This window comes from Oryzias latipes, chromosome 3 (assembly GCF_002234675.1).
Source record: "Oryzias latipes chromosome 3, ASM223467v1".
In the NCBI taxonomy this organism is placed as follows: domain Eukaryota; kingdom Metazoa; phylum Chordata; class Actinopteri; order Beloniformes; family Adrianichthyidae; genus Oryzias; species Oryzias latipes.
The window spans coordinates 533,166-555,705 of NC_019861.2; the positions used below are offsets into that span (position 1 = coordinate 533,166).

The 22,540-nt window shown below is 45.2% G+C and overlaps 1 protein-coding gene across 2 annotated transcripts in view; it reads right to left on the reverse strand.

Moving 5' to 3' along the window:
* Positions 1–464: 464 nt before the first annotated feature.
* LOC105358852 (multiple epidermal growth factor-like domains protein 11) overlaps positions 465–22,540 on the reverse strand; it is a 30,922-nt gene continuing 8,846 nt past the window's right edge. The window contains exons 1-4 of one of the 2 annotated variants that reach the window (XM_023951233.1): positions 18,971–19,508; positions 4,928–5,058; positions 2,445–2,546; positions 465–1,101 (exon numbers count right to left, since the gene is read on the reverse strand). In XM_023951233.1, the coding sequence (XP_023807001.1) occupies positions 987–1,101; positions 2,445–2,546; positions 4,928–5,043 (333 nt within the window). In that variant the 5' untranslated portion in view covers positions 5,044–5,058; positions 18,971–19,508 and the 3' untranslated portion in view covers positions 465–986. Of the gene's footprint in view, positions 1,102–2,444; positions 2,547–4,927; positions 5,059–18,970; positions 19,509–22,540 lie in introns of those variants that run through there. The other variant, XM_020701392.2, reaches the window with a different exon arrangement.

The following is a 22,540-nucleotide window of genomic DNA, read 5'->3' on the forward strand; positions in this document are numbered from 1 at the left end:
ACTCCATTTAGACTGAAAGTAACGTTTTGAAAATCAGTTTATAATTTTCCATCTTTGGTAACATCACATCACCAGCTGTGACACTCGTCCCGCCCCATGGTGTGTAGTGGAAAGCCATTACAGAGCTATTATGAGTGTGAGATTATTTACCAATGTGATCCCCATCCTTTTGTCCTCCAATGGCCAGTTTCAAGTTAAAGGCTGTAGTTCGTGCAAATTCAGCTTTTTTGAGTCTTGAAGTGCATTATAATGTTCTTTTCTCACAAAAAACAACCCCAAAGTGGTATTTTTATCCATTCATGTATTTCTGAGTATTCCTCTAAAAACCTGCCCCTCCCAATCCATGAAAACCAGCGGTTCCTCACATTGTGACATCACAAAGTTCCGCCCCTTCCAGGAAGGGTCTGCACTGCCAGCTCTGCCCCCAGGCTAACAGACACGCCCACTTTCTCTTAGCAGTGATCGGCTAAATGCTTTCCTTTTCTTTGAACAATAGGTTTATGGGTTTTATGACCTGGAACCCTCATTTATGTAAAAATAAACAAATAAATACTTTGGCCCTGAACCTATTCTATGAAAGCTTCATGTTTCCATAAATTTATGGAAATGCACTTTCCACAACATTGTAATTTTTCTTAGAAAGCGTTAATACATGCTCCTTTTCGATTTTATTCTTATTTATACTGTTTGATGTAATTCACGTTTTCTTAGAAGCTAGAATGAAGACTTAAATAAAACCACAATAATGACATCAATGGAGGTGAGAGAAGCATCTCTGACCTTTGACCACACAGCTCATTACAGCTTTCTGTCTTCTGTCTCGACCTGACTTCTGGTAGGAAACAACATTTGTGTTTTTTGTTGTGTTGTACACAACAAACATGGTCTAGGGTCTACAGCGGTGTCCTGGATTCTCCAGCAAAGTAAACACATTTGTCACATAACAGTGGGAGTGGTTTCCGTTGCTGTGGGAAGCTGTGAAGGTCTCAGCAGGACTTACGGGCGCACAGGTCTGAGCTTTCGAAGAAGCCCGGACAGCACTGCGAGCGGCGCCGGTACATGGTCCTCACTCCTCTTCTGTAGGCCGTCTTGTAACTAATCCTGCACACAAACAAGTTTTCACCCAAAAGTCACTTCCAGACTTAAGGAACATTTAAAAAAACCTTCTTCAGATAAACAAAGAACCCGCTCTGTCTGAGACAAAAAATCAGAAACACTCCCTTAAAATTGTTTTAGCACACTTAGGGGCGTGGCATTTGTTTTCCATGTTTGACCCCTCCCTTGGCCGTTAGCTGCAGTCCTAGTTGAGCTCAGGGACCATTTTCTGATTTAACCCCCCAATCCAACCCCTAAATCTGAGAATCCGTACGGGAAGATCTGTGTCTGCTGCTTTTGTTTGGATCCAGTCAAATCCGATGACACATGTGGGAGGAGCTTACTGCTAAACAGTATTTTACAGGCACATATCTAATGGAAGACATGAACGATGATAAGAGCTTGGCCTGATTTTGCAGAGCTGCACAAAAGCATCGGTACTCCCGTGTCCGTGTTGATCAGATCATTCAGGGACTCTCCCAGTACTGTGAGGCTTCCCGTGCGCCTGAATTACAGCTGCTTCCATCTCTAAATAGTCAAAATGATCCGTAGGGAACATCTTTATTCATGTCCTGGTACAAATATGAAAAACCTCAGAACACTGAGGTCAAAAGGCAATGATCCACTTGTCTCCCATGTTGGTTTTGGACTCCAGCTGCTGTTCACATTATTACTACTAAAGCTATGTTCCTGATTGGCTGGTGTGATGCAAACATCCCCAACGGTCAGATAATTGAACCCTGGAAACAATGTGTAGCAAAGAATTTGGCGTGTGTCCGAATTTTCAACACACTGTACTCTTCCCCTGCGGCGCCACAGCGACGAAATGCGCTGCCGCCACGGTCTAATCGCGCTGCAGGACCGCCCATCTCAGCTGTACATTGACTTAACATTGAAAGAGGACACTCAATGTGACGCAGCTTTAGAGTCCATTTAAGACCCAGCTGTAGATTAGAAACCACAATCTCCCAGGATGGACACCTTCGCCAGAGACTCTGGAGGAGGGGGTCTAATGGAAAACACCCCAGGTCATCCAAGGCTGCAGCAAGTTTACCATCAGCATGGTTCAATGTCAGTTTTTAACTCTCCATCACTGTCAGACATCTCTATGCAGATACAGATTCCTAATGAAGCCCCACAAATGTGTAAGGAACTGGGTTTTTAGGATAACTGGGGATTCTCTGAAGAACAAATGAGTAGACACAAGCACACCCCAACACAGTCCTCTATACACCCACCCAGGCTCGCCAGCTTGGATTGAATAAAGTTTGCAAAGCTGAAACTCAAGGGGAATTGATCAATGTTATCGTTGTGTAGTGAAAATCATTGAGTCTTGCACTGCCACTTACCTGTGCCTTGTGCACTTGAACCAGTTGAGGATGTCAGTACAGCGCGTATAGTAGACTTGGTCAAAGGGATGAGCGTAGGACTCCTGCACAGTCATGGTGTAGCTGCAGGGAAGGACAACCACAGCTGAAAGTGTGCAGACCAGAGTCTGACCCTCAGAAATGCTCAACAGTACACTAAGGGCCACTCTGCACTCAACAAACATGTCTGGCTCCGGGTCATCGGTCACATTCAACTGTTTCATTCAGCGCATAACAGACCCATCGGCCACCCCCTCCCTGACAGACATCTACTGATTGCCTCAGCAGGGCAACCAGATTCAACAAAGACTGCCCTCATCCAGCCCCCCCCCCCTTTCAACAACTTACTGCCCTCCAGCAGACGCTAGGATAGGGTGAGGACAAAAACCAGGAGACTGAGGAAAAGCCTTTTCCCACCAGCAGTCCCTTCCTGACATAAGCACCCCCCCATGACAGTCACTGTTGGAAATTAAACATCTGTGTCTATCTACCCTGTTTATTTTTACACACTTAATCATACATCTCTTTATTTAGTAAATGCCACTTTGTCCAAAGCTCATATTTGAACACTGACACTCCTTTGTTTTTCCACACTGATGTCTCTCTGTTTGTTTTGACCGGACTAACTTCGTTGCAATTAACCATTGATTCAATTCAATTCAACTTTATTTATATAGCCCAAAATCCCAACAGCATTTTGTCTCTTATTGTTAGGATTATGGGCTCCTCCCACTCCTACCGGGGAATCATCGCCTCACTTGTTTCCAGTCTCCTCGTCAACCTTCAGCCTATTTATGGACTCCTCACCTTCCAGCCGATGTCAGTCCGTCTGCTCTCAGCAGTGGAGTATTGACCCACGCTAAGCTCTAGACCTCGTCTGAGCCGTTTCGATGCCTATGCCCACGCCTATACCAAGAATCCTAATCCACGGTAATCTGTTCCTTCAGACATTGCCTCCAGCATCCTCCACACCTCTGGTCTCATCTGCCGACCAGGATCCAGCCGTCTAAGCCGGAACTTCTCCACCACCAATGGGACTGATTAAAAACTCTGTCTCACCAACCATCTCTGTTCTGTCCTGCTTCTGGGTCCAGCCTCGTGAACTCTAACACTTATTGTAACAACAATGAATAATTCTGATTCTGAAAAAGTCTCAACTCTTTATGCTGGTTTCTCATCCTCCCATGAATGAAAAAGGCGCTCATGGGGTTAAAACTGTATTTCAGTCGAGCCCATTGTGGTTTGCAGTTTGGTTTGGGTTCTTTGAGAAAAGGACTCGCTCTGTCTAACAGTTGATGTTGTAGCTCTGGACCAGGGCAAAGGAGTGCGTCTTCTTTGCAGCCAAAACAGAGAAATGTTTCCTCCTAAAAAAGTGACAGCATCAGCAGGAAGCGGCTGATGAGAGCAGCAGGACTGAAGTCCAGAGTGAAGCTAAAACCGAGGATGCTAGCAGGGGGGGGACACGGCCGAACGGAGCAGCAGCCAGACTCCATGCGGCTCACAGCTCCTCATGGAAAACACAGGAAGCTTCCCCAACAGACGGAAAATAGACGTGTGACTGAGGTTAGTTTGGTTTTTAATTTTGGGTACAAAAATCTAAAATAAAAAGGGGGGGGGCAACACAACAACAAGAGTATTTTAAATACTTAACTGCATGAATGTTCACTTCAGGGTTCAGTCTGTGGTTCTACTCTCTGTGTGTGTCGGCTTCTGTTGCTGTTCTTCACTTTACTTCATGAAAACAACATTATACTACTTTCTTTTAATCTATAGAATAGATGTGTATTTTCAAATAAACTTCTCATTTTATTAGGAAAAAGGGTGACATGAGGAGAAACAACAGAAGCACAGGTAAAATGCAGACTGAAGAGCGTCCCCTCCTCATTTGTGTGTCTCAATGACACCAGGCGTTAAAATCAAATTGTGAGGGATGATGGGAATTTGTCCTCTTAAAAAGCAGGAATCAGCCTGAAAAGGAGGCTGGGCCACAGAATGAAGAACCAAGCCGAGCCTCGGGTCAAATCTACGTCAGGTCCGGTCCAGAACACCTGCTGTGAATGCGTCCTCAAACGCTGACACGTCACATCTGTTTCACTTCGCTTCTCACTTAATAATTAATATTTCTGTGAAGCAACGAAAAACTCTGGACATAAAAAGTTCAAGCTCCTCCCTCTGAAGGTTTTTCCACCTGATGTGTATCTGAATCACCGCTACGATCTGAAGTGCTGTCCGTCATCTGATGGAGTGGAGCCCAGACTCCAAAAGGAGCAACAATTGCTGTCATCTTCTCAGCTAACATCCATCTGTTGTTTCCTGCTGATTACTGGAGCAGTGCAGGGCAGGGAGGCCACTCAACCAATCACCTCAGTGTCACCCTGAAACTTGTCATGTGCCCCCCCACGATTAGCCGGCCCCCTGCAGGGACAAATCCTTTCTAGATGTGAGGTGTAGCTGTGCAGACGCACCTCTCCCAATGGCTGCACACGTTGGGGTCGTCCGGGTTCAGGAACAACGCCAGGGGCAAGAAGCTCCACAGGCCGAGCCACAGCAGAGACGCGGGGTGAGCCCCCCCAGCCCCCATCCTCTGTCCAAAGCTCTGAAAGACAGAACGTTTCCTCAAGATCACAGAGCCAAGGTGCAGATCAAATGCAGACATTTCCTGCTATCTGCTCATAATATTCACATAAAGGTTATTTTCTATGACAGCAGTGTGGCGGCAACTTCCCTGTTGAAGCCCCTGGAGGAGCCGAAGGCTTCAGTTCCTTTATGATTGTATGAATTAATGAACGTGATTGACAAAGGGCGGAACGTGATGACTGCAAAGAAAACGGTTCTGTTGTTTGGCGTGAAAGTAGCAAAAACAGCCGCCAGCAGAAATGAGCCGCCCAAGCTCCGCCCTCCTCCACCCAGAGTCCAGCTGAGCGGCTGCTGATCAAACCTTCATCCGGGTGTCGCTAATGAAATGAAAAAAGATGGAGCAAAAAAAACCTGCTCCGTCAATTGAGTTAATATGTTTTGGGTCCTGCAAGCAGGGAGCAGAGTGAAGACGTTTGCTGTCAGAGAAAAATTCAGCTAATTTGGTTTTTCTCAAACTTTCACCCTTTGACCTCTGTCACTCTTTGCACTTTCTTTAGTTGAGTTAGACTTTAGCATTTAAAGTCAGCTCTCACTGTTGATAGGTTAACCGAATTTGTTGTGTTTTATCAAACGTAGATTTTTAGATTCTATGATCCATGAACACACTTCAGCATCACACAGACGTTTCTGCAGATTATTAGTTGAGCAGCACTTAATGACAGCTTGTTTGTGTTTCTACTGTATATATTTATTTATACTTTTTTTAAATACATAAAACTTGTTTATAGCTTCAACTGTTCAAATTCATGTATTTCTATAGCACCTTAATGTAAAGAAAAGAGCTCAAGGTGCTGCACATAAAAACAAATAAGAATGCAAAAACACCAATCACCACGCATGCAATAAAATCATTTCATAAGCCCCTCATGATAAAATACATAAGTAAAAGAGAAATGACTAAAAAAAAGCTAAAGAAGAGAGAACCCAGAAGGCGCCGTCCGCCCTGTCCTCCTATTTGATTTGATTTGATTTGAAATGGTTTATTTCAAGCAATCAAATAGGAATAATACACAAAAACAATCCAATCGTCAGTTATACATTCATACAATAACTAATCAAACTTAGTATAATTAGACAAAAAATTAAGTATTGCTTGAAATGGAGTGGAAGGAAGTGAACTTCTATAATCCCACCCCTGTTCTACTGTAACCATTTTATTACATGATTTATAATATCCGGTTCCTAGAAAGCACATGACAAAGATGAATTACTTAAATTATTTTGTAAAAAATAACTTTTAGAAATCAACATGACAATGAAGTATCCAAAATATATGCAGATTATGTGGCTGAGGTGTCAGCATAGACACAAACACCCCAGCTAAGGGGGAGAAAACACTCGTAAACCCTCTAAAATGTAAAAATGATAAATGAGGGGGGGGGGGTCTGCCTACAGCGGTGTGATTTGAGCAGCATGGCGCCATTGTTGTGGCGAGTGGCGGCAGGCCAAAGTTCGACCATCTGAACTCTGGGGGGGTCGATGCGTTGCGTCACCCAATCAGAGACTGAACTTTAGGCACATGAGGCTTTTGGTGACAGCGGGTAGAAAACATCCATCATGGTGGATGGATCCCACAGTTCTCCTGAACTTCCATGCATGCCGTGCGAAGAAAAATTTCCCCATTGTGGGATCAATAAAGTATCAATTATTAATAACATTAAAAAACCAACCAGCGGTAGGGTGGTCGACCCATGATCGTAAGATTGCAGGTTCGATTCCCGCCTTGCACGCCCATGAGTCGAAGTGTCCTTGGGCAAGACACTGAACCCCACCTTGCCTCTGGTGGGAGGTTGGCGCCAGTGTTCGGCAGCGGAGCCGCCATCTGTGTGTATGTGTGTGTGTGTGTGTGTGTGTGTGTGTGACTGTGACTGTAAAGCACTTTGAGCCTTTGAAAGAAGATAGAAAGCACTATATAAGTATTTACCATTTTAGAGCAGAAGTTCACTTGACTGAATATTGACTGAATATTCACCCACTGCAATCAGAAAAACAGCTTGATAAACAAGCAGCTTTGATAGATGAAACAAGTGTTTGTATATTCTGAAAGGTCAGGATTGTTTTGACCTCTGACCTGAGGTCTTTGTCAGAATGCCAACATTCAGAACATGTCAGGTGAACGACATCTCTGACCTAAACAAAAATATTAAATTAATGAAATGTACAAAAATAGAAATTCAAAATGTGTCTGAGTTTATCAAATGTTTAGGTTTGACAATCATCCAAATAAATAAGAATAATGGGCCAAACACTATTTCCCAGTACTGACACACCGAGGCTGTGACGCACTGCCAACAAAAAAAAACCTCTGCAAGTGTCTTGCAGCGTTAATTAATACACAAACTAGTGCATGCCCTGCAACTGGAAGCAGGGTCAATGTACGATGGTGCATAATGAGTACAAGCTGGATAACGACTGCAGCTTACTCTGCCTTTGAATCAGGCTGCGGTCTGCACAGCATAAATACTTGATGTGGCTTCAGCCCCAAATCCACACGACGTAGATTTAGAAGAATGAGCCCACTTTCTTTTGTTCCATTCAAGACCAAAGAACCCCTGAAGCTGTGAGTGAAGGGTGGGTGGGCTCGATCAGGGCAACAAACCCCAACAAACTGCTTCTGTGTCAGCTGATGACACCAGAGCAGAGAAAAGACAAAAAGACTGGAGCGTCAGATGACCAGACGGGACGGAGTCTGCCAGAAAATGCAGCTGATGCCATCAGGACCTTTGCTGCAGTGTCAGCGCAGTCATTCGCCAGTGAAGCCTGTCAGGCCCCAAGCCACCATCAGTCACTTTCTGTCATGTGTCAGGTGGGCCAGCCCCCTCCCAGCCCACCCCTCATTGATTACAGGGCTTAGTGTGGTGCTGATGAAGCACAAGGCTTCACACGTCGGATCAGGAAAGTATCCTGATGTCAGTTCTGTCCAGAGTGATGCAGAATGACTTTGAAAAGGCTGTTTTTGAAGCCTGAACATCATCAACAGGTCTAAGCTGGTGCTATTTGACTGATCCATACTGTTTGTGGGGCAGTGATGCAGGAGAACCCAGACTAAGCTGGGCCGCTAGGGGTGGAGTTACAGACATCAAACAAACATTCTGATACTGGTTCAGAAATAAATTTATTAGATCGGTGTCAGTTCACTAGAAGACTGCTGGGAGGCCGCTACCACAAACAACAATTTGCTGAAGCCAAATGTGATTTAAACTGTTCTACTAGAATGTGAAATGGTCCAACATTAAAAATACTTTGGTTGGTTTCTAACTTTTTGATTACATGTAATATTTGTGACCATCATTGCACTCAGATGAGGCCTTTTCAGTGGCGGGTGGTGGTTAAACAATCAGATGTAGAGCAGTCTTTCTGGGCCACTCAAAGCCATTACTGTACAGAGAACTGGACTGAGTAGCCCCTCCCCCTGGCGTTCCAAGCAGGAAGTACCTGCTGGCTCCAAGAAGCCCAAATCCCATAGACTTCTAGAGAGAAACTTCCAACTTCTTTCTACTCTAGAACCTATGAATTTTAAGTCCTGTGGAAGCCTCAATGGCAGAGATGACCACTTGGCATTCAGTGTGTTCATTTGTCTACCACCAGCAGGGGGAGCTGGGGGTTTTCTCTGTTGTTCACTGGTTGTCACGCTGCAGATTCGTGTCAGGCTGAATTTTGGAAAGGATTCCAACAGTTTTTTGACCTCACTAAGTTCTTCTCGTTAATTTGCACATGTTCTTAATAATTCAGTTATTTACTTAAGTTCACTGTGGATTATTGGTCTTTTTTCAATCTGAAGAAAAGGATTTACAGATTTTCTCTTTAACCTTTGGAATGTGGATTTTTTCTGGATTGTTGGATTTATGAGGAGATCTGCAAGAGCGTCAAAACTGAGAACTATACAAGCCCGCTTATGCAGATGATAGCGCGCCATCCCAGGCTGTCTCTCAACAGCAGAAGAAGAACACAATGATGGATCAACAACTCACATCCAACAACACAACTCCCCAAAAACCACCAAAAGCAGCTTCTGTGGTCCTCTAAATCAAACCCATTTGTTTCCTCCAATACATCGTCTGCCATGGACACCCGCAGTGGAAAACTAGAGCCCCCTCCCAGAATCCAACGTTCCGTTTATGACGTTCAGGATAAAAGGAACAGTAGGGATTTTTGAAAGCATCTGCATCTTCTCCATTCCAGCGGTGCAATGTTATTTTACAAGTTCTTCATATATTTATAACTGCTGGATATTGTAGACAATTTAAATAACTGATCCCTCAGTTTTATTGTAGCACCGTAAAAGATCAAATGAAATAAAGCTCCAAGTGATGTGTTTCCCTTTTACAGCAATCTCACGTTCTCACTCATTTACCCCAAAATGAAAGGAATCCAAAAACACATGCAGTCTGTCTGTCACAGCTCTGAATCAATATATAGTTTCTTTTTTTTGTTTGAGTTTTCAACAAAAACACAAGACTGCCGGACAAAACAACAATACCTGCAACGGACTATGATGACAATACAAATATAGCAAATCAATAGTAATAGTTTAGCAAAAACGTCACGTCCTTGTTCTCTAGGTGGTGAGGTGATATGCCACGGCGCCAGGAAGGGGCCCCACGTTGTCTCGTCTTTGCAGTTTGTTCATCATTTTATCCAAAGAATGACGTTCCAGCTGTGGGACGGATAGCATGTCACACACTCAGAGTTCAAACTTTGGGGGTGGGTGGATTTCCAGGCCAGTACTAGAACCTTTTTGGCGACCACCATCCTGAGATGTTAGACTGTGGGCAGGTCGGGTGTGTGTTGCAGTCTCCAGAATCCAAACATTGCAAGGCTGTAGTTCAATAAAGGTCAAAGTGTCTGTATTATTTTTTCACAACTGTGTCTGATAACAGAAGAGTTTAAGAAGTCACTGCAAGGTTGTGATCTGGTTTGATGTTTTTGTCGTAACATTTAGAAACCGTGTAAAGATGGCAGAGCAGAAATCAAAGAACTGGGGGCAAAACCAGAACAGATGAGCTGGTATTCCTTCTGCAGCAGAACAGTTATTACACTGAGAGGGAGCTGATGGAAACATTTAATTGTATTTTGATTTTGGGTCATGTAACTTGTGCATCACCTTCATTTGAACGAGTGGATAATGAACATCAGTGGAGCTAGAGTGAAGCTGCGCCATGGCCTTTTCCCAAAGTTCCACTGAACGGTTTGAATGCAAGTCCTCGGCCCAAGCTGCTCACGAATGATCAGAGGAGACGAGAGAAATGTACAAATGTAGTCCACAAATGTAGACCATGAGTAGAATCTGGAGAAAATAAATGGGAAGCTGCTCAAACTACTCAAACCTTTGCTTCACAAAATCCCTGACTTGGAGGAAACAAATAAAATGTGAATTTCAGGCTTAACACATAATTGTTATTGGTTCTGTATAAATCAGCCAACGTAATAATACCTTTCTTCTTCCAGATAGCAAATTCCACATATGAAGAGGGGCTTTTGACAAAGTATAGAATTTTGGAGAATATGGTTGGCTTTCTTAATCGGACGTAATTTGCACCGAAAACTTCTCACGACGAACGATTTCCCTGGTAATTGATGTAGTGGGGGATGAGAGTGTCACGGTTTGAGTTTCTCTGCTTTTGTTTTGGTTTTGTTATGTCATGTTTTGAGTTCCTGTTTTATTTTGAAAGGTTTCCTGTTTTGCATCGTGTTTGACTTTTGGTCCCAATCTGTCCTGAGTGTTTCCACCTGGGTCTCGTTTGCATGGATGTATTTAAGTCCGGTCTTTCCCTTCCTCCTGGGGAAGCTGGTCCATATTATGCTCTTCCCCTGGTTCTGTGCAGGTTCTGGTTTCCCTTTCGAGGTTCTAGTTTGGTTTGCCGGCATAGCAGTGGTTTTTAGTTTGGATGAAAGACTTTGTTCACCTGGAACTCCTGCCTCCTCCTCCCTAACCTCCATCCGTGACAGAGAGAATAAGAGGAATGTACGCAGTGATAGATTAGAAATCTGCTCCCAGTTCGTCCTGGGCTGTCGTCCCGGGACAGCCTCTCCTCTTCACAGCTGGAGGAGGAAGATTTCCCAGCATGCTCTGGTACACTCAGGCACAGATATCAGCACTATCTGCAAAAAGTCCCAGCGAGCTCCTGGGAGGATGCTCTTCTTGTCACACAGATAAACTGCCTCATAATTGATGGGCGCAGAAAAGAAGTGAGGCGGTGGGGTTAAAAAAACCCAGGAGGCATTTTCTGATTGTTTTTTACGTTCTGTGATGGAAAGACAAGATTCAAGTCAAACTCTGTCCAGTCTCTATGATATAAACTCCACTGTGTTTCATAATGTCTCCAAAGCTGCCGTCACAGCAGCTGGAGGCTTTTCAGGTCCATATCTCAATTTCAAAGCAGCTGAATGAATGTGCTGCCAAAGGGAACCTGTCCTGATTCAGTCAGAGAATATCGCTGCTGCCCTGCACTTCACTTCCTTGCATTTGTTTTCATTTTATTATACTAAATAAATGAACTTGTGGATTTTTTGTGCATGATGCCGCAGGTCCTAAAGTCAAACCAGCAAACTGCTCAGACCTCCGAGAAATAACAGCTACAAAAGTTGAGTAGTGCTCTGAAGATGATTACAAAAAAGTGATTTATTCTCTAAATGAAAAGTAGAAATAAGCCTGAGATGCAGAATGTCAACACACAGATGACGTCAGCATCAGATGGACTTGTTTCCTCTTTGTCTATTTGTCCAATTAAAGACATGTTCTAGGTGAAAATGACCAAACTCTTTGTGGAAGACTGCCTGAAAAAGCCAAATGTCCCTGAAAACTGGAGGAGTTTCCTCTGCAGTTTGTTTATGGAGGTCGCAAAACGCAAAACAACCTCATGGTTCAGACGAGGGAAAAATAACCACAGGAAAATATTACTATGTCAAAACTTAGGAAAACAAAATCTGTTGGAAAAGAGGGCAAGGGTTTAATAATTGCAGCAGAGTGGGCCGCCGTTCTGTCGCTGTTACCATGACAACGTGCCGTACCAAATAGTTCACTCCTTATAAAAAAAGGATATAAACGTGAAAAATAAAAAAGTTAAATAACTAACATTTAATGGAATCTCTATTTCGTTTGTGCGTGACCATGGAGGATGCAGGATGATCCCTTCCAGGTTTCCATCATTCCAGGTTTCCATCATTCCAGGTTTCCATTATTCCAGGTTTCCATCATTCCAGGTTTCCTTTATTCCAGGTTTCCTTTATTCCAGGTTTCCATCATTCCAGGTTTCCATCATTCCAGGTTTCCATCATTCCAGGTTTCCATCAGTCCAGGTTTCCATCATTCCAGGTTTCCATCAGTCCAGGTTTCCATCAGTCCAGGTTTCCATCATTCCAGGTTTCCATCATTCCAGGTTTCCATCATTCCAGGTTTCCATCATTCCAGGTTTCCATCATTCCAGGTTTCCATCATTCCAGGTTTCCATCATTCCAGGTTTCCATCATTCCAGGTTTCCATCATTCCAGTTTTCCATCATTCCAGGTTTCCTTTATTCCAGGTTTCCATCATTCCAGGTTTCCATCATTCCAGGTTTCCTTTATTCCAGGTTTCCATTATTCCAGGTTTCCATCATTCCAGGTTTCCATCATTCCAGGTTTCCATCATTCCAGGTTTCCATCATTCCAGGTTTCCATCATTCCAGGTTTCCATCATTCCAGGTTTCCATCATTCCAGGTTTCCATCATTCCAGGTTTCCATCATTCCAGGTTTCCATCATTCCAGGTTTCCATCATTCCAGGTTTCCATCATTCCAGGTTTCCATCATTCCAGGTTTCCATCATTCCAGGTTTCCATCATTCCAGGTTTCCATCATTCCAGGTTTCCATCATTCCAGGTTTCCATCATTCCAGGTTTCCATCATTCCAGGTTTCCATCATTCCAGGTTTCCATCATTCCAGGTTTCCATCATTCCAGGTTTCCATCATTCCAGGTTTCCATCATTCCAGGTTTCCATCATTCCAGGTTTCCATCATTCCAGGTTTCCATCATTCCAGGTTTCCATCATTCCAGGTTTCCATCATTCCAGGTTTCCATCATTCCAGGTTTCCATCATTCCAGGTTTCCATCATTCCAGGTTTCCATCATTCCAGGTTTCCATCATTCCAGGTTTCCATCATTCCAGGTTTCCATCATTCCAGGTTTCCATCATTCCAGGTTTCCATCATTCCAGGTTTCCATCATTCCAGGTTTCCATCATTCCAGGTTTCCATTATTCCAGGTTTCCATCATTCCAGGTTTCCATCATTCCAGGTTTCCATCATTCCAGGTTTCCATCATTCCAGGTTTCCATCATTCCAGGTTTCCATCATTCCAGGTTTCCATTATTCCAGGTTTCCATCATTCCAGGTTTCCATCATTCCAGGTTTCCATTATTCCAGGTTTCCATCATTCCAGGTTTCCATTATTCCAGGTTTCCATCATTCCAGGTTTCCATCATTTCAGGTTTCCATTATTCCAGGTTTCCATCATTCCAGGTTTCCATTATTCCAGGTTTCCATTATTCCAGGTTTCCATTATTCCAGGTTTCCATTATTCCAGGTTTCCATCAAATGAACGTTCTTGGCGTCGGACGGTGCAGGCATTGACGTCTGATAACGAACGCCTCATCAGGCATCATCCCTAACATAATGAGAGAATGGACCTTTGACAAACCCTGAACTGGAGTTTCACCTGGAGACCTTCTGAAGATGAAGTTCCATTTCAGTGAAACATGAACTTCAAGGACCAGGAAAAACATGAGGGATGTAATGAGATGGTAAAACACAAATGCTCCTCAGCTCTGGAGTTTACTTCATATTCAAACTCAGGGATGAAAGGTTAATTCTGGCTAAATGATAGAAAACCTTGTGATGCAAAAGCAGTTCCTCATAGATCCTTAAATCTAAGCCTTTGAAGCCTCACAGAGCTGTCAGTCATAATTGGTGTGTCAGTGTGACATTGCTGCAAACATTGACGTCAAAGACAGAAAATGTCTCCAAAGTTTCCTCAGAAATCCACTTTAGATTCCCGTCAGAGAACATGAAGGTGTTTCCAATGCACAGTAGCACACAGCAACCCCCCCCCCCCCCCCCCCCCCCACTTAACACCAGACTGAAGGGCATCTTCAGCCTCTTTTATGAAAATAACTGAACTTTCCTGCAGATGGATGCTTCATTTTCTTTATTGTCATCCTCAATGCTAATCAGACAAACAGAACTGATGGTTAAAGTCAACAAGCATCATTGAGACTTTTTATCTAGGTGAGCAGAGCTTTGACTCCCCAACGATCAGCGACTGATGCTCCTGTTCCCTCTCTAGTCGCTTCTTGCAAACAGGTTTGCTGGGATTTGCTGAAGTTCTCCAGCTGTTCTCACGTCATCACACCGGGCAGGTCTGAAGTCCCAATTCCTGAAGGTCACCATTTTAATTGTTGATTTTATCATCGTGTTGACTGGTTTAACAGGACAGAATGGGCCTGTCTGGTCATTCCTGCTTAGCTGCTGTCCACCTGACCACGATTGAAGCTCACACAGAGTCTGCAGCCAACTGAAGTCAGAGAGGAGGATTCATGTTGAGCTATGGTCGTTCCTGCTGGGCGTTTCTGTAAAGCTTCTGTAGCACCTCAAATGCTGCGTTGGACCAGAATAGTTCTAGGTTCAGAGGAGCAGTTGAATAGACTTAAATAAATAACCACAGACCACAATTAGGATTTTTTAACTTTTAACTTATTTATAAATGGATGGGAATTAACTAAAATACTTTCAAATAATTCCAGAACATGAACAATTAAACCTGATAACCCAAATAAAATTTGTGTAGAAAGAAAATTGGTTAACCCCGGGGTTGGTCAAATTTTACCTTGCAAGGTTTTCAGAAAAATACTCTTTAGTTCAATTTTAAACCCAATATACCAGGTTGGTTCACAAAAAATAATGCAATAAAAATATCTAAAATTCCGCCGGAATGGCTGCCTCGGTCCCGTCGAGGCCTGACCAGAGCTCTTCTAGGGCCGGCGTTTGGGGGTGGGGGCCTGGGCTTGCTCCGGGGGGGGCGACGCTTTCTGGCTCCTCTCTCTCTGTGTGGGGTGGGTGGTGCCGGGCCTGGGGTGTCGGCGCCTCTGGGGGTGGGGCCCCTGGGCTGGGTGGGCCTGGCCCCTTTGCTGGGGGGGGCTGGGGGACAGCTGTTTGTCCACCAGGGGACAGTCTACCAGCTGTCCCCAACCTACCCCCTTCCTCATATAACCTCATATTAGGGTGAGGGGGTGGGGGCTACTTGGCAGTGGCCCCCCTCCTATGGTTGCTGTATGGAGTGGGCCCCCCCTTTTTCAGTTTTATTTGCACCATAGACATGTAGGGTCCTTGGTAGGGGGGGTGCTTGGACATTACTGCCAGCAAGCAGCGGATGTCCTCCTGGTACCCTACCCGCCAATTTTAACCGCACCTCAGACATTAAGGGCCCCTTGGTGGGGAGGGTGAGGGGATGTCAATGTGAGTAATCAGGAGATGTCCCCTTAGTGCTCTACCCGCCAATTTTAACTGCACCCCCCTTAGTACACACACCCCTCCCCCCTCAATATATACATTCCAACATAAACACACATACACATGCACACACACACCCTCTCAAACACACATACACGCACACACATTTTGCAAGGAAGGTGGGACCTAGGACCATCTATCCCCTACCTCTGCCCTAGTGGGGGGTAAGGAGCCCTTGGCAACGGCGGCCGTGTCCCCTGGGTGCCGGCTTCCTGGGCCCGGTGGTTCTCTCTCCGCGCGGTGGGGGGATTTACATTACACCTGAGCCAGGGGTGTTCGTGTCCCTGGGGGGTGGGTCCTGGTTCTTGCCCCTGAGCGCTGGGCCCCGCCAAACTTCCAACATGGCCGAGCCTGGTCGGGCCATATTTACAACACCCCTTGTGGGCCCCCTTTTTTCCCCGGGGTTCCCCCCTCCTGGGCGGGGGCGGCGGGCCCCTGCCTTGCTCCTCCTTGGACCAACCGTGGGCCGGATGGGTGGCTGCCTGGAGTGCGGAGCGGGTCTCCCTTGGGGGGTCCTGGCTCCTACCTGGGGTTGGGGCAGGGGGATGCCCAGAACTCCTGGGCTACGATCACCTGAGGCAGACGCCGCTACGATCACCTGAGGCAGACGCCACCACGATCACCTGGGGCAGACGCCGCGACGCGATCATAAAGTCGCGGTTCGCCCTTGCAGCTGCTGTTGAAGCTGATGTGAAGCATCGCTGAGCGGAAGAACAAGGAGTGTTCCTGAAGATTCATCTTCAGAGAAAGATTCATCCTTCCCAGAGTCTCTGTTTTCACCTGATCATGGCTTGTCAAAACTGTTGCTGTGATCAAATGAATGAAACCGTCACCAAGCTCAAGGATGAATTAGTAAAACTTGCTGATGCCCTCACTGAAAAAGAGACCCTTCTCTCCAGTGCCTATCAGCTTGCTGCAAAGCAATCGCAGGTGATCACCAGGTTAACCGTCGCACAGGACACACTAACATGGGACCCCGAGTGTGTCCGGCCTTCCTCCTGCTCCACACCGAGAGACCATCCATCCTGGGCAGAGGTAGTTGTTCGGGACCCAAGGAGATCCCAGTCGAGGCCGACACCGCCATCAACACCTCCAAAGCTCCCCCTCTCTAACCGGTTCACCATTCTGGGAAACGATGACGCTGATGCTGGGGATGGGCTACGACCATCTCTCACCACACCAGTACAGTTGCCTGGGGGAGCGAAATGCTCCCCCACAATTGTGAATGGTGCAGACAACCCTGCTGCAGTTTCCTTCACTGGGGCCCGTGCGAGGAAGCGAACCCCGGTAGCAGCTCAGACCCGGCGGTCGGCACGCGGAGAAGCAGCTTCCACTAACCGGAGGATAAAACTCCTCCGGGGCGCGGTGACCGAGCGGTACATCGGCAACAATCCACCACAATCTGGGCAACCCTGCAATCGCCCCACAGCCACACGAGCAGCACTGAGATCAGCAGAAGAGCGGGATGGCTCTGCACCTGCCGAGTCCCACTCTCTCCCACCTCGTCCACTCTTGACCCCAACAGCCTTGATCATCGGAGACTCCATCACCAGAAATATAAGATTCATCAACGCAGTCACCAGATGTTTTCCAGGAGCAAAAGTGATGGACATTCTCCAAAAACTCCCAGACCTTCTGCTCTCTCTTCCATCCACCATCATCCGGATTATTGTTCACGTTGGGACTAATGACACCACGCTGCAGCAGTCAGAGGTAACAAAACGTGATTTTCTGGATCTTTTTCACTTCTTAAAAAACACTGGGAAAACTGTCTTTGGAGAACAGAAGATATTAAGTAACTTAAAAGAATGACAAGAAGGGCAGAACGACATCGTTTAGACACTACGGACCTCGTCTGTGGAACAGCCTGCCTGAGGATGTGAGGGCCTCATCCACTGTGGAGGATTTTAAAAAGAAACTAAAGACTCATCTATTTAAATTAGCTTTTAATTAGATTTTATGTCTTTTTATGTTTTATGATGTTTTACTACATAATTTTAACATTTTACTTGTTTAAAATATATATATATATATATATATATATATATATATATATATATATATATATATATTTTAACTTTTATATCTTATGATATTTTATCATATATATTAATTCTTCATTCTTTTTATGTTTTATGATGTTTTATCACATCATTTTATCATTTTATTTGCTTGTATTTTATGATACATATACAGATACATATCTGTTTAATCTAGAATTTTACTTGTATACTTTTTATGATATTTTAACATATATTTATTTTATTAGACTGTTTACGAGTGTTTTCTCACCCTTGGCTGGGGTGTTTGGGTTTTATACTGACTCCCCTGCCAATAGGAGGACAGGGCAGACGACGCCTTCTGGTTTCTCTGGTTTATCTTTATTTATTTATTTATTTTCCACTGGTGTTTGTCTTTGTGTATTTTATTGTGTGGGGCTAATTTAATGTATCTTATTGTATTTTATTGCATTTGATTTTGTTTTTATGTACAGCACCTTGAGCTGTCTTGCTGTCATGAAAGGTGCTATATAAATAAAATTAATTTGAATTTGAATCTCACATCTCTCATATCCCTCCGCCAGTGTTGTTCTGTCCTTCCCAACCAACAGCGCCATCTACAGGATAAAAAAAAACTTCTCTCACAAGTTCTAGTAACCTGGGTTAAGGCCCGTACACCGGGACGAATTTGCCCGCGATATTCGCCGACGTTTAACGCCTCATGACTAAACAAAGGGCACCAATGAGAGTGTGCACACCGCCGCGAAAAAACGCCACGCGTCAAAGCGTCACTTTTTAAAAAATGCCTCGGGTTCGTTTTTTTGGTTTGACGCGCCGCGTCAAAAACTATACCACCAATGAGAATGGCGCTTTTGCACACGTGTCTGGAGCTTCTGAAGTTACAGTAAAACACAACTTGGGGGCGCTCAAACACAAAACTGCCTTTCTGAGCACACATACCAGCGAAGAAGATAGACGCCAGGTAGCGTCTACACTGCCGCATAGAAATAATGACGGACATTCTAAAATATCCCCGAACCAAGCACCAGTTGGAGCTACTGGCGCTTGAAATATATATAGCGACTTTAAGAAGCGTAAAGTTGCGCAGCGCCACCTTGTGTACAGGAGTATTTCTGTTTTACATTAAGCGCCATCTAATGTCAGGGAATGAAATAGCATGTTCAGTCGGCTCGTCAGTGAAAATCGCCTGGGTGTGAACACAAAAAACGTGGCGAAAAACGCTGGCGAATAACGTCTGGCGAATATTTGTCCCGGTGAGTACGGGCCTTTACACTTCCAGCTTCAGTGAAGAAGACAGCCGCTTACCGCCAAACAAACCGTCACATCCGAGGTTTGGATGCAGAGGTGAGATGATGACTCTCAGCTCCATTGCTGTTCAGGGTACGAGTGCTGAACGGACTCCTCTTAACATTTCCTCATCCTGTTCCACAAAGCTGTCTGTCATCTGATGCAGGCATGTCTGTCATGGCTGTGTGGTCAGGAGTAGAAAGCTGGTTTTAGCTTGTCACGCTGCAAATGTTATCTCATTATAGCCACATGACAGCCAACCAGACAACGGAAGGGCTCAGGAAGAGAATGAAACTCCAGCAAACTGATGACTGCAAAGCAAACTTCCCTCTGAATCCCTTTTCCTTCAGCTCTGAAGGACTGGAAGGTTTCCAACAGAACAATGTGACTGTGTGTCTGCATGCGGCTTGGCTGGGATTTCTCTAAGTATGACCATTGAATGTGGCATTATGAGTCCAATTGTGTCTCGTTCTGAGATGGAGATGCTAATCCACGCTTTTCTATCTTCTCATCTTAATTATTGGAACTCCATCTTCACATGCTTGAGCAAAAAATCTCTAGAACGGCTCCAGGTTGTCCAGAACGCTGCTGCAAGGCTTTTAACCAATTCCTCCAAGTTTTCACACGTCTCCCGGTTGTTAATCCAGCTGCACTGGCTCTTTATTTGTTTTGGTTTGCATTTTAAAATCCTGGTTTTATCATCCAGAGCTCTTAACCACCAAACACCGGTCTATAGGAAAGACCTCATGCAGCCGTCCACTCCCAGCAGGTCCCTGAGGTCATGTGACCAGCAGGTCCCTGAGGTCATGTGACCAGGGTCTGCTGGTAGTTACAGACTAAAGGTGACAGAGTCTTTGCAGCAGTGGCTCCATCCCTCTGGAACTCCCTTCCTCTCAGCCTCAGACCTGCAGACTCAGTGTTTTCTGTTATCAAAGGAGCTAAAAACATCTTTTCAGAACTGCTTTTTCTTATTTCTTTTTATTCTGTGTTTTACTGTGAAGCACTGTGATTTTTATCTTGAAAGGTGCTATACAAAAAAAGTTTATTATTATTATGATCATCATTGTGTGTCTGGGATCAGGCTATTATCAGGCCTAAATGACAGTGTTTCAATGCCAAAGGGATGGTGGCTAAGAGGATTTTATCGATTCATTTGAATTTTCCGTTTCAGATTTACTTTTGGGAAAATCTGCTCGTTCCCAAATAAAAAGTACATTTCCTCAGTTCTACGGAGCTGGTTTGGTTTGTAACTTAAGACCACATGCTGCAGAGTCAGTTTGAAGGCTGTTGCTGCCAAAAGTGGAAGTCTGAAGATTGAATCCACACCTGAAACTCTGCGGAGACAAGAGACGCTGAAGCTAGCAGCAGCTCACAAACACCTGCAGCGTTGCTCTGCAGCTTTTACTTAGTTGCAGTCTAAATGCAGGTCAATCATGTTCAAATAAGAGTTTATGTCAAATATATATTCTGCCATTTGTAATTTTCATTTAAAAAGATAAAGAGCTGATGATAAAAAAAAAAAAATTTAAAAAAAATAAAAAATCGATCGAAATTAGCGATTAAATGTGGTGAGATTTTATTTTTAGGCCAAATCGCCAATTTTAAGTACCAACCCAAACCTATTTCAGACAAATGTTTCCCTCATCTGAATTCTGAATGTGCCCAAGTCCCATCAGTTTTCCCATCAGTTGTCCCATCGGTTGTCCCATCAGTTGTCCCATCAGTTGTCCCATCAGTTGTCCCATCAGTTGTCCCATCAGTTGTCCCATCAGTTGTCCCAGTCGTTGTCCCAATGGTTGTCCCAGTCGTTGTCCCATCAATTGTCCCAATGGTTGTCCCATCAGTTGTCCCATCAGTTGTCCCAGTCGTTGTCCCAATGGTTGTCCCAGTCGTTGTCCCATCAATTGTCCCAATGGTTGTCCCATCAGTTGTCCCAGTGGTTGTCCCATCAGTTGTCCCATCAGTTGTCCCAATGGTTGTCCCATCAGTTGTCCCATCAGTTGTCCCAATGGTTGTCCCATCAGTTGTTCCATCGGTTGTCCCATCAGTTGTCCCAATGGTTGTCCCAGTGGTTGTCCCATCGGATGTCCCAATGGTTGTCCCATCAATTGTCCCAATGGTTGTCCCATCAGTTGTCCCAGTGGTTGTCCCAATGGTTGTCCCATCAGTTGTCCCATCAGTTGTCCCATCAGTTGTCCCATCAATTGTCCCAATGGTTGTCCCATCAGTTGTCCCATCAGTTGTCCCAATGGTTGTCCCATCAGTTGTCCCAGTGTTTGTCCCATCGGTTGTCCCAATGGTTGTCCCATCAGTTGTCCCATCAATTGTCCCAATGGTTGTCCCATCAGTTGTCCCAATGGTTGTCCCATCAGTTGTCCCAGTGGTTGTCCCAATGGTTGTCCCATCAGTTGTCCCATCAATTGTCCCAATGGTTGTCCCATCAGTTGTCCCATCAGTTGTCCCAATGGTTGTCCCATCAGTTGTCCCAGTGGTTGTCCCATCGGTTGTCCCAATGGTTGTCCCATCAGTTGTCCCATCAATTGTCCCAATGGTTGTCCCATCAGTTTTCCCATTGGTTATCCCATGAGTTGTCCCAGTGGTTGTCCCATCAGTTTTCCCATTGGTTATCCCATGAGTTGTCCCATCGGTTGTCCCATCAGTTTTCCCATCGGTTATCCCATGAGATGTCCCAATGGTTGTCCCATCGGTTGTCCCATCAGTTTTCCCATGAGTTTTCCCATGAGTTGTCCCAGTGGTTGTCCCATCGGTTTTCCCATCAGTTGTCCCAGTGGTTGTCCCATGAGTTGTCCCATCGGTTGTCCCATCAGTTGTCCCATCGGTTGTCCCATCGGTTGTCCCATCAGTTTTCCCATCAGTTTTCCCATGAGTTTTCCCATGAGTTGTCCCAGTGGTTGTCCCATCGGTTGTCCCATGAGTTGTCCCATCGGTTGTCCCATCGGTTGTCCCATCGGTTGTCCCATCGGTTGTCCCATCAGTTTTCCCATGAGTTGTCCCAGTGGTTGTCCCATCGGTTGTCCCATGAGATGTCCCAGTGGTTGTCCCAGTGGTTGTCCCATCGGTTGTCCCATCAGTTTTCCCATCAGTTGTCCCATCGGTTGTCCCATCGGTTGTCCCATGAGTTGTCCCATGAGTTGTCCCATGAGTTGTCCCAGTGGTTGTCCCATCGGTTGTCCCATGAGTTGTCCCATCGGTTGTCCCATGGGTTGTCCCATCGGTTGTCCCATCGGTTGTCCCATCGGTTGTCCCATCAGTTTTCCCATGAGTTGTCCCAGTGGTTGTCCCATCGGTCGTCCCATGAGTTGTCCCAGTGGTTGTCCCATCGGTTGTCCCATCAGTTTTCCCATCAGTAGTCCCATCGTTTGTCCCATCGGTTGTCCCATGAGTTGTCCCATGAGTTGTCCTAGTGGTTGTCCCATCGGTTGTCCCATGAGTTGTCCCATCGGTTGTCCCAGTGGTTGTCCCATCGGTTGTCCCATCGGTTGTTCCATCGGTTGTCCCATCAGTTTTCCCATCAGTTTTCCCATTGGTTATCCCATGAGATGTCCCATCAGTTGTCCCATCAGTTGT